At 40.3% G+C, this 12,334-nt stretch overlaps 2 protein-coding genes across 2 annotated transcripts; both read right to left on the minus strand.

Annotated features, from left to right (window-relative positions):
* Positions 1–455: 455 nt before the first annotated feature.
* On the minus strand, positions 456–7,591 carry def6c (DEF6 guanine nucleotide exchange factor c). The gene is made up of 12 exons (XM_063905662.1): positions 7,104–7,591; positions 6,277–6,417; positions 5,162–5,344; positions 4,019–4,249; positions 3,790–3,936; positions 3,573–3,681; positions 2,860–3,089; positions 2,372–2,479; positions 2,000–2,166; positions 1,184–1,382; positions 1,004–1,094; positions 456–844 (listed from the first exon to the last, which is right to left on the minus strand). The coding sequence occupies exons 1-12, from the start codon at positions 7,197–7,199 to the stop codon at positions 660–662; spliced, it is 1,887 nt and encodes a 628-aa protein (XP_063761732.1). The 5' UTR covers positions 7,200–7,591; the 3' UTR covers positions 456–659.
* Positions 7,592–10,659: 3,068 nt separating this feature from the next.
* Positions 10,660–11,787, minus strand: LOC134878967 (tetraspanin-7-like). Its single transcript, XM_063905161.1, has one exon. The coding sequence runs from the start codon at positions 11,746–11,748 to the stop codon at positions 10,660–10,662; it is 1,089 nt and encodes a 362-aa protein (XP_063761231.1). The 5' UTR covers positions 11,749–11,787.
* Positions 11,788–12,334: the final 547 nt, after the last annotated feature.

The following is a 12,334-nucleotide window of genomic DNA, read 5'->3' on the forward strand; positions in this document are numbered from 1 at the left end:
TAAAAATAATCGTTAATATACTGAGTTGCTTGGTTACTTTTATGATTATTGATGTGTTTTTTTGGGTAAAAATGGCAGTATTGTTTTTCTAAAACGTCGTGAAGTAAAAGTATGAAGAAGCATAAACTGAGAATACTCAGGTAAAGCACAAGTACCTCAAAATTGTACTTAAGAGTACCGTACTTGAGTAAATGTAATTTGTAGTATCCACCACTGCTTCTATTATCTCTCCCTAAATAAATATGTTTGAGACTGAATATATTGAGACACACAACCAACAAAGTACACCCCCTCAATCTTGTGCAAATTAAAATGAATCTGTAATCAAAACAACTTATATTACTTAAAGATGTATTACTTGCATACATAACTTCCTGAGTTCAGTAATAAAGTGACAACAGAAAAGTGACAGACTGCTACAGATATCTTAGAGAGATTGTAGAAAATGAAAGAGATAACATCAAAACTTTATTGTACAAAACCCTATTTCTCAGGTGATCAAAAATATTTTCATTAAATCCTGCATCCTCACATGGTGTGTCATTATTGTTCTCCATTTTAGTATGTGTTTTAAAAATATAAATATAATACAATGCTCATGCAGATTTTTTTCTTGTATTATAAATAGCCTTTTCTCCTTCCAGTTTCCACTCTCAGTCTTAAGCAGGTGTTTCATCTGACAGGTTGGTGGCCTCCAGCTGCTCCACCAGCATCTCACTGCCTTCTGGCATCTTTCTGTTCTGGTTGGCTATCATCTTGTATTTAGAGATGAACTCATTACTGGCCAATGCTCCTTCCTTTTTGGGACACATGCTTTTTGATAAATGGCGATTATCCGTACGTCCTACAAAACAAAAACAAAAACATTTTCATGACAAAGTTTGATCTTTGAGATGTTCACAGATAAATTGACCTTTTAGGAAGTAGGATATATTTTGCCATTTCGATGAGTTTGACAATATCACAAACGTGGTAATAGTTTCAATCAAGTTTTGTGTTATACCTCCAGGACTGATGGGTGTCATGAGGCGGTTCAGCTGGACGTTCCAGTGTCGTACATGTTGACTGGCATATCTTAGCTTCTCTTGTACCTCCTGGAAAAGAAAAATCAAAAAAGTTTGTTATAATGCGTGCTTTTTTATAGTTTTAAGATGCTGCACATTGTGCTCCGACTCTGTCTTACCTCCAGGTGCTGATGGCTTCTCTGGCGAGAAGCCTGCAGATCCTGGAGCTCCTGAGAGGCGGAGTGCAGAGCTGAGGGGTTGTCCTCATCTGGACAGCTGTCTGAGGCCTCCTGTATGGGGCTGAGGCATGTCATGGCCCGCTGCTGCTCCTGCAGGAGCTGGAACTGCTTCTTCTTCGCATCTTCTGCCCGCAGCACCCTGGAAAAGAGAATAACCCAACTGAAATCAAGTAACCCCTCATATCTGATTAGTTTGGCTGGTAAGGATATAGCCATCTACTTTATGGGGATATCATTATCCATGATATCAGTCGTGAAAAAGAATCCTTAAATGCACTCAGAAACCTAATATCTACAGAACCTGCTTGAGAGTTTTCATAAGTATCAAAGTAATGCAGTGTTATTTGTCAGTAAATCCATGGATCTTTCATTCAAGGACTACTGATAGCTAATTCGGGATACTTTAAATACTGTATGAAAATAAGTACAGGTTGTGACACTCTGCTACTTTATTCCTTTGCAGCATTATACTTCCTGTTTATAATCCCCAAAAGCATTATCATTTTTATACCTAAAATGGAAGAGAACAAATACAAATAATAGGAGCTTTCAAATGATAGATATACAGTATGTCTTCATGTTGAACTTTAATACTTCTTTGCATTAGAAAAGGTATATAACGTCCAATCAACATGGTGCTTATGTAAGACTCGCCTTTATCAGTTCCTACTTTTCCCTGTTTGAAAATGTGACACTTTGAAAACATCTGGTTTAGAGAAGGCTGTAACGGGAATACAGCTAGTGTTTGTTTATCACCTCTCCAGTTCCTGTCTGGCCCTCTCCTCCTCCAGCCGGGCATGGATCTCCATGTTGAGAGCAGACTCCAGTTGCTGCTGAGTCAGCTCCAACTCCTGGATCCTCTTCTTCTGTTGCTCAGCCTCCTTTTCCTTCTCCTGCATCTCTGCCTGCATGCTGTCTCTCAGCTAGGACACAGACACACACACACATCAATATTGAGCGGAAAGAACTGACCTTTTTTCTGATTCACCTTTTCCACGAATTTCTCCACATAAACTCACTGAAGGTTAAGCCTGACATTTAGAATGCCAATGTTTTGGTGCTCTTTTCAGAACTCTGAATTTCAGCGAATCATAAATAAACGTTGTCGTCTGGAAAACTTTCTCTCACCGACTCGGCCTCCTTCAGCTGTCTCTCCAGGTCCATCTGCACCTCCTTCTGTTTCCTCCTCTCTTTTTCCTCGGCCTCCCTTCGTTTAGTTTCTAATTCACGCGCATGCTGCAAGACACAGATAAAGTTAAAGGTTAAAACAGACCTTTGATTTATTGTCGCCCAATGGCACAATTAACTAAGTATATTTACTCAAGAACTGTACTTTTCAATTCTGAGACGCTTGTACTTTACTTGAGTATTTCAATTTTGTTCTTCTCCACTACAGAACGAGTACTTTAACTTTTGTCACTTTAAATATATTTAGATGCTAATACTTTGGTACTTATACCTGGATAACATTTTGAATGCAGTTATTTTACTTGTAACCGAGTACTCTTGAACTTTGGTATTTCTATTTTACTTCAGTACAAGATTATTACAAGAGTACTTCTTCGACCACTGTCATCACCTCAATTAATACCGCAAAGTAATACCTCCTTTCTCACCTGTATGATACTTTCTATTTCTGAATCCTGTCTGTCTTTGTCTTTTTCCATCTTCTCCATCTCTTGAGTGTTGGAGTCATCTGATAGGCTGCTCAGGCTGCTCCCGCTGCTCCGGGCGCTCCGGCTGCGTTCTCGGTGGCTGTGTTCCCGCTGGACCCGCCGCTTCAGCTTCAGCTCATAGTGAAGTGAGGCCTTGCGCTCGCTCTGGAGACGGAGGGCTGTCTGAAGAGCTGGAGAAGGGTAAGGAATTTCTTGTTTATCTTTTAAAAGTTGTTTTTAATATTATTCTGTATTTATTTTATTCTATATTTAAGTACATGTTTTCCAAAATATTTTTATTTAATTTGCACAAGTTAAACTTTGACAATAGATCTAACACATAAACAGTGAGCACCTAAAACAAATACATATAAATATACTTAAAGGAAAACTGTGTCATATTGGGAAACACATGTAATCTCTTTCTTGCAGTTAGATGAGAGCATGGATACAATTTTCACATCTGCACAGTAAATAGGAAGTTACAGACAGCACCTGGATGAGAATGGTATCAACCTTTTCTTCAAACTGCCCAACATGCCAAACTCTTCTTTTAAAATGTTCAGTATGAAGCCAGTGAATTCATTAGAGCCACCAGTGACCACATACGATGAATCACTGCAATCAAAATATAATTACTGACTGTTTGCTAACAGTCATACACACAAACACACCTTGAGTCCACTCCACCTTCTGTCTCTGGTCAGACGCGCTCATCTCAAAGGTTTTAGCTTGAGTCTTCACACAAAACAAACAGCGCTTCCCCTCCCTGTCTGCAATAGTCTGAGACAGATTGAGGGTTTAGAGATTTCAGGACTTTGCCTGAACACATCCAAAGCACCAAACTGTATAATGAAACATGCAGTATTTACACTACATTTCCTCACCCACCTCTATGACACAGCTCTTATCCAGCTGGATCTCCCCTCTCTTGTCTTTTAATGCCTCGCTGACGTAGTAAGCCATGGAGGAGGGCTTCAGCACGAACCAGCGCTCAGTCCAGTTCCTACGTACATGGCCTTTTTTCCACATATAACCCTGGAAAATAAGAGACAGAGTTTTAGGAACACAAAACTGACGAGCTCGAGGACGACCAACAGAAAAAGAAGAACATACTCACCCTTTTGAGAACATTGTGATACATCTCCAGAAAGACCCCGTTCAGAGCCAGACTGAAGGTCTCTGCGCTGGTGACCCTCAGCAGCCGGCCAGCAGCCATGTGCTCCAGGAAGGTCCATACAGACATGTCACTTTCCTGCACCGGGGCATCCTGGGATATTAAGTCCTCCAGTGGCTTCTCATCCCACTCCTGGCTCATAGCTGTGGAGATTTTTTTCAGGAGATACTCCACCTAAAAGCATTAAAATATTATAAGGAAATCGTCTGGTGGGTTAAGGCTGATCCAAACTTGCATAGTAAAGCGATGTAGTTGTAGATACGTTTTTTAAAATAAAAAATGTGTGATTTTAATCTCAGAGTTTTTTCTCACACATTTATGATTTTACAATCCTAGTATATTCTTTGTTCTTAATTTATGTTTTCTTTAATGGAACTTTATCATTTTAACCTCAGAGAATATCTAAGTTTTTTCTCTCTCATTTGTTACTTGAATCTTGGAGATTCCTTTTTTTTCCTGAAAATCGTACACCCCTCAATCGGGTTCTTAATTATCATATATGTATACTTTTTACCTAAAATTTTCCATAGTACGCCTTTGTACAAATCGTACGGGTGTATCTCTGTGACATGTACGTTTACAGAGGAAAGCTACTGTGCTGATAAGGCAAAAGCAGTTATTTTTGTCTCTGTCGACAGGAAACCAAAGGTTTTATGGAGGAAGCGGCGGAAGGAAGAGACTCATTAACTTTCTTACTTGCACTTGCTTTTTTCCACTGTGAACAAAATGTGAATCATTCCAATGCTGTTGGACCACTAGCAGGGTTTATATGGAACATAACATGTACGTCTAGCTGTTAGGAGATCACATTGAAAGAGGCTCATGCGACTGTCTAAAAGCCATTGTGGTTGCCTTTCGTGATTTGTTACCCTGCAAATCGTGCCTTATGAATGTTAAGGAATAATACTGCCATCATTGCTTATTTATATCAAAATGTAACCCTTTTTCTTTTGCTGCACAATGCCAAAAATGTTAGTATTTTCTACTGGGAGGCGTAAGAACTACAAAATATAATTATGATGGACTTGAGTCACACCTGCTGTGGACTCCTACTACAAATTCCTGTTTCATCCTCAACAGCTTTACCTCCTCAGGTATCATCACCAGCGGGTAGCGGTCTTCAGACAGCAGGTTGAATAAACAGAAGAGCTTGAAACAGTCTCTTTCCGAAAGCATTGCCCCCTCTGGTAACCCTCTGAAGTTCTTCTTCATGGTCATCATCCAGCACAGGTCGTCAAACTTCTCCTTGTCAAAGATCCCCTCTTTGACCTGAAATCACAGAAAAAAGACTTTGTGAACTGCTTTTAATTGGAAAACTGTGGACCAAGAATCCTAATGTGGATTCAAGAAATGGCATCAAACATGTCAATGAAAGAGAAAAAATATAAAGTGTTTTTGAAGATATGTTGAGACCTTTAATGTACCTCTCAAGACATGAAGGTAATGTAGGTTAGTTTTGGATAATTGCATCAGCTGAATTAAATGTATTGTTATGATCATTTTGTTTTTGATCACATTTGTTTTGTATCTTGATAGGGTGATAGGAGGGAGAACAGGCCGGGAAATGTACATATATATTGGGTATTTACAGAGGTGGGAGAAGAACCCCGAACTTGTACTTGAGTAAAAGTAGAAGTACCAGAGTGTCGGAATACTCTGTTACAAGTAAAAGTCCTGCAATCAAAATGTTACTCATGTAAAAGTACAAAAGTATAAGCATAAAAATATACTTAAAGTACCAAATGTAAAAGTACTCATTCTGCAGATTGGCCCATTTTGGCATAATATATAATATATGTTATGATTATAATTATGGATGCATTAGTTATCAAAGCTGGTAAAGGTGCAGCTAGTGTATACATTGCATAGTGTATATGTAGCTTGTGTCCAGGTGTAACTAAAGTCTGATTATAATTCACATTATTAATCCAAATCTGCAAAGTAACTAAAACTTACTTCTGATTTATGACTGCGAAGTAAGTATAAAATAAGTGTAGATTGATGATTTACCTCTGAATTGTAGTAGAGTAGAAGTATTGAACGTTGAATAGTGCTAGTATCTCAAAATTGTACTAAAGTAGTGTACTTGAGTAAATGTACTTAGTTACTTTACACCACTGGTTACATGTATATACATGAATACACACATATATATTCACAAAAACAGTTAACCTGAAAAAAATGCTCTCTATAGCTGCTACCTTATCCAGTATATATTTGTTGAGGTAGGGCATGTAACCATGATTAGACACCGGCCCATCGTCATCATCCTGGAAGTGCTCCTCCAGAGCCACCGGGTCATGTGGGATGTTCAGCACCGTGTAAAGGTTGTGGGACAGCACCTGAAGAACACACAGATGTTTAGTCACATAAGCACATAATCTCAATGTTTTCTTCTGTGCTCAGCATATTTCTACATACACACACAACTCTAGACAGCTGGTTCTCAGCATGCTAGGACAGATTTCTGCTATTTCCCTGGATTCTTCTCTCTACAGAAGATTAGTCAGGCATGTAGGGACTGGCTGGCGTAACATGACAGACACAAAATAAAACTCAAGAGGGGAAGAATTGCAAAAAGAATACACCGTTTGATCACTTACATTGTTTTTGATACACTAACAGTGCTGGTAATATGTCACTATTTATGTTTCTGTGCCACAGAGAAAGGTTGGACTTTGAGCTTGACACTGGGCTCATGCTTCAGTTTGATCAGGTTATGTGTATTTTAGAAAAAAAGCTTTATCAAATATTTGAACTCGTATGTGAGCGTGAAGGGCGTTTTTGTGGCAAATGTTCTCAGATTACAATGTGTATTCACTTAGTACAAATTGGCATTTCAGTTGATGAAAATAAAACAATACATATGGTTGGTATGTTTTCAGCCACAAAAATATATAACGGATTTCTGATTCTGATATTTAAAAGGGGAAAAGTATCACAGTTAAAGTCCTTTTTTTGTTTCCAGTGGAAGCACCTCGCTCTCCGTTTCCTGATCTTAAATTGCCTGAATAACATTCCTGCTTACCTTCAACTGCGATTTGGACACTTTCCCACATTTTTCGACGTCCAGCGATGTGAAAGCGTACCAGATAGACTTGAGGAGTTCGGTTTTTAAGTCCATTTTGGAGACGTCTTTGTGCGCAAAAACAACTGCATTTCCAAGCACAGCGAGATGCCTTTTACGCAGCGACGGGCGAGCGAGTGGTGGAGAGAATTGCCAAATATAATGTGGGGCAGAGTACAGGCTGCTGTGCAAACTGTAAAGCACCGAAACGATTCAGATGTAGGCCACACTTAAAGAGGCGGAGAGAAGAGATAAAGGTATATACTTTCCTCCATGCACAATCATTTAAAAAACGATTAAAAACAGGTTTGGTTTACATTGTTCCCAATATTTTGTGGATGCCGTCCTTCCCGCAACCCACTAATTAAAACACGTTACTGAACACAATAACACACTTTAACGGCAAATTACATATATCAAGGCTAAATTCCCGAGCTAAAGGACATTTATCCAGGCTACGGTTTAGATGTTTTATTTCTTCGAAATGCTGCTAACAAAACTAAGAATACACATGCAGGAGGTTTAATGACACACCCCTTAGTGAGGATTGTCTGAAGCAATATTTATGTTGGGTCAGCTTTAATAGAGTTATAATAGAGAGTTTAAATATATTTGAAAATATATTATTTATTTAGGCAATTCAAGGTTGTAATGGCGGCTACTCAATAAAGGACTTTAATTCATCAATGTGATGCTTAATATTCTTCATTTTGTTATATACATGGAGTTGTGGAGATCTGATGGTGACAATCATTTGCACCACTGTTCAGCTTTTGTGTCACTTCTGGTGATCATATGGTTTGGTAGAATAGAAGTCAAGTCAATTGCAAGTTAAAGCGCCCAACCCAAAATATTATTTGGAGTGGTAAGGAGCAAAAAGCCCTTTGAGGTTTCCCTGACTTAAGTTGTCGTTCCAAAATTGTTTCAGATACTCCATTTAAATGTGATGACACTGCTGGTGGAGATGTATTAACCTCAGGCTAATTAGGATAAACAAGGGCAGTGTAATCAGACAGAATATATCCGCAAGCCTTTTTAGAGCACAATGTAGGCTAATCAATACTAGAATAAGGTCATGAAAAAGTAATTATATGGAGGCCACAATCCAAAGCTTCTCTGACTCTAAGTTTGGATATATGTTGGCTTTAAAGTTATCGTCATGATGAATTCTAATAATCTAGCTATGTAGCATTTGATGGTTTTAGGCCCATAAACAAATCAATGTTAGGTCAGGCTGTTGTGTTTAGTCAGGCTCAGCAGTGCATCTGTATCTGTTGTTTCCCTTCAAGGTCAGATCTAATCACCCATGTCTCAGGTGGTTTAAATGAGATGTCTTTCAGTTGGCCATAATTCAGAATTGCCTGTCCAGAGGTCTCATTGAGGATCGACTACTCCCAGCGCAGGGAATTTACCACCTTGGCACAATCCCAGCACAGCTTTACTCAAGTCTTTAAAAGGCCGATTGGAGGTTCAAACTTGCCATCTGTCAGAATGAGGGATAGAATTTCTCTTCTTTTCACTTTTAAGAGGGAAAAGTCCAAAAGTGCTCTTCAGTGATTCACAGGAGCTTTATTAGACATTACATACTTTTATGTGGCTTTACTAATCCCGTATATTGTTTGCATACTGATATACAGTCAAATCAATATCATATCTGTGATGTGGCAAAGACTTTTTCTTTTATTGGTGACATACAGTTTCAGTCATGCTTGTTTGCACTCTTGGTGATTAATATACATTATAGCTACAGACAAAAGAAAAGGTTTATGATACATTGCAATGTAAGTGAACTCAAAAGCTGTCCTGAATATGAGAGATCTGATCAAATTTGCCCCAACGTGAGACATGGCAGCCATGGCTAAATGTGAAGCTACAGACAGTTAGCTTAACGTAGCTAAAACACTTTAAATGTCGTAACAACTAGAATGGCTCTGTCTACAACAAAATCCACCTCCTAACCCCTTTATTACCACTTATTACACAGTTGGTCTATATCTTGTTTATCTATCACTTATTTTTGAACGGATTTAATAAATCATGAAGTTCACTAACTAGCTAGTCTTTATGTAATGCTAAAGCTAACTGGCTGCTATCATTAGCTTCATATTTTAGGTTTGAATATATATTTAACAATTTATTTAATTCAACTTGAGTTTAATATTAAAGACGAGTTTCATGCCAGTAAGCTAGTGTGTTGCACAACATCCGTGTCATCCCAATGTAGTTGAGCATTTAATGGTCAATATGTTATTCACAACATACAGTTGAGTTGTGCTTCCGAATAAAAACACATTAATTTTATCTGAATAAGGTAACAAGTTCTCTGTTCAAACTTGAGCAGAGACAACTGAAAGAAACTATTTTTAAAGCAGTCGTTATTTTACAAAGGCACCTCACCATTACAGCACGTCAGATGTATAGACAGCGCAAAACACCACATACGGCAATATATTATTAAGCTATTTTATAAAGCACCATTTTACACATTGTATTCTTTGTGATGGGAACACTAAATTATGCAGAGGAAAACATCGGTTTAACACAGCCAGAATAAATGCTCTGAGGTGGAAAACTGCTGGTGAACATTCCTGTGCGTTTGGTAGCAAAATGTAGGCCTACTCGATCCCGGGATCTACTAAAAAGAAATAGTTTACATTCTATATATTAAAGCATATTTCATGCCAATATTTAAACACTTCTGAAATCAGACGGCAAAGTCATGTTGTAGTGTCATCTAGTTTTTACAATTAAAAAACTTAAACTTAACTTATTCATTTCCCAAACCTATTTGAGATCTTACACTTCTCATTTGCAGGCATTAAATGGACACCCCTCACCCCACCCACACTGCAACACGATTTTTCTTTATTGTGCTGATCAGGCAAACCCTAACCCTAACCCTTCTATACAACTAAATTCCCATGTTCTTTTAATACTATCCTTACAGCAATGGGTGTTTAGAGCATTGAACCCAAAAAACCAAGCATTGAGAGCCATTTTCCAATGAAAGTAACTCGCAGCACAAGTTCTGAAAGTCGATAAACTTTCGCAAAAGTTGCAAAGTTGGCAACACTTACAGCCTGCCACTTCAGGCCTCCCTCCAAAGCCTCTCCCCCCAAAAATACCATTATGAAATGTTTATATTCATAATGGTATTTTTTAATAAACTACAAATATTGCTATTTTTTACTACTCACTACTCGCCAATGCAGCTCAACATCATGATCAGAGTTCTACACATTTTAAGCTTAAGCTTGCTATTAATGAAACCTAAAACTCCGTAATTTGATGTTCCTTTTTCAAAGAACCAAAAGTAGTTGGAGTTGATTTTTCTAGACACCACCTTAACCCTATGCAGAAAATGAACAATACTTTTATCTTCTTAAAATGGGCACCCACAATAAATTCCTACACTTTGCAACTTTTACTCTTTAAGGGCATTGTTAGACCCCAATCACAAATATTTACAATGTGTTCGATCCTTGGTTTGGGTTGCCTAATTATTTTTGATTGACCATTAATGTGCGACCACACGTCGGTGTTGCCTTGGTGCCAGTTTATTAGCCAGAAGACAAGCCAGGGCAATGCCTCCGATCTGGGTGAAGGCCAATCCCAACACAGTGGCGGCAATGTGGAAGACGTTGTCGTTGACCAAGCTGAAGACTTTGCGGAAGCAGCCGTGTTGATGGATTCCTGCAGCTGCTACTTCTTCAACATCATCCAACAGAAGAGGTCGATTCTTGCAGCCTTTGCGCCTCATGCAGCAGCTGTCCGGCAGTGACACCAGGGTGCCGTTCTCGTTGGGCAGAAAGGTCATATGCTGAATAGCCCAATCCGAAGAGAGCCAGTCACGCCATCCCTCAGCTCCACAACATTTCAGGGCCCTCTGCAGGCTGTCTAATGCATCGGCACGGCCTTCATCCTCGGTAAAGCCGGCCACCGCTCTATGTAAGCCGCTGCGAAATCCTCCGGCAATGTCTTCCCGATAGAAGAGACCTGAGAGTCCAGCTGCCAAACCGGCTATTAGTGCAGTAAGTTGAAAGAACCCGTAAGCCCTGAGCACGCAGGGCAGGTTAGCAGCCACCCCTAGGCAACCCAGGAAGCCCCAGGTGGTGACGGCTGCCCCTGTGAACAGAAGAATGAGCGGGGCGTTGGGGTAGTGATTGGCTGACAGAAGCATGTAGTCTGCCAGTGAAATCTGTGCCCACACACCCAGGGTGAATATGGCCAAGCCGGCTGCCCAGAAGAGGCAGCTGAAAGCCAGCAGACCCAGACGCAGGAGGTGCATGACTCCCACTGGGCGACAGCAGGGAGGAGCAGCGCCCGTAGGATGAGGTTCAGGGGTCGCCAACGAGCCGTCCGAGCACATAGACAAGGATAGTCTCTGCTGCTGCTGGTGGAGCTGCTCCTCCTGCTCTTGGTAGGTTGACAGCAGGTATCCAGGGATTGCAGAAGGTCGACGAGGAAGAGGAGGTGGGGAGAGCAGGTCGAGCCCCCGTGGAGACGAAAGTCGTCGCACAGCCAGCTGCTGGCGTTCCCAGTCCAAAGCTTGTCTGCTGGGACTCGGCCGAGCTGACAGCGAGTCGTAAGGCAGTGCGGAGCTCATGATCCAGACCTTGGCTTTATCTACCCCTCTCTCTCTTCGACACACTCCTCTCCCTTTCTTTCTCGATCAGTACCTTCACTCTCGTTCTCCTGCAACAACCCCCCCAGCCCCCCACACTTCTTTATGGCTGGTTATTAAACCGCCATAAACACCACCAATGCTGACCAAATTGTAAATCACGTTGATGGGTGTCGCGCCGCGCCGTTATCTTCATCCACAGCCCCCTGTCTCCACCGTATTTATTTGTTTATTCCGGCCGTTTGTTCCACCTGCATGGTCACCATCTCTGCGAAATTCCTCCGATGGTATTAACATCCAGACATCTGGCTGCTCTCTGCTGCACCAGACTGTGGTCAAGGTGAGAGGTGATTGCAGTGGAAAGGAGCTGATATCCGCCGATGCACACCCTCTCTCGGTGTGGAGGACATATCCCTTTGTGATGTCTTTGTAAAATGTGAAAGCTTGATGCTTCAATTTAATGATAAAGCGACAAATGAAGCAAGGAGCTACTGTTTAGAGCTCTCACATTCTAAGTGAAAATAAATGATTTTTTACAAGTGACATCTATGTAAAAGTAATTACATAA

The sequence above is a fragment of the Eleginops maclovinus genome, chromosome 17, assembly GCF_036324505.1.
Source record: "Eleginops maclovinus isolate JMC-PN-2008 ecotype Puerto Natales chromosome 17, JC_Emac_rtc_rv5, whole genome shotgun sequence".
Lineage (NCBI taxonomy): Eukaryota > Metazoa > Chordata > Actinopteri > Perciformes > Eleginopidae > Eleginops > Eleginops maclovinus.

What these genes read in the sequence shown, in the direction of transcription:
- def6c (XM_063905662.1), bottom strand. Translation starts at nt 7,199, where the DNA reads ATGGACTTAAAAACCGAACTCCTCAAGTCTATCTGGTACGCTTTCACA. An exon ending in GAAGGTGGAGTGGACTCAAG is followed by an intron (nt 3,090 to 3,572) that starts GTGTGTTTGTGT and finishes ACCCTTCTCCAG; the next exon opens with CTCTTCAGACAGCCCTCCGT. An exon ending in AAATAGAAAGTATCATACAG is followed by an intron (nt 2,480 to 2,859) that starts GTGAGAAAGGAG and finishes TGTGTCTTGCAG; the next exon opens with CATGCGCGTGAATTAGAAAC.
- LOC134878967 (XM_063905161.1), bottom strand. Translation starts at nt 11,748, where the DNA reads ATGAGCTCCGCACTGCCTTACGACTCGCTGTCAGCTCGGCCGAGTCCC.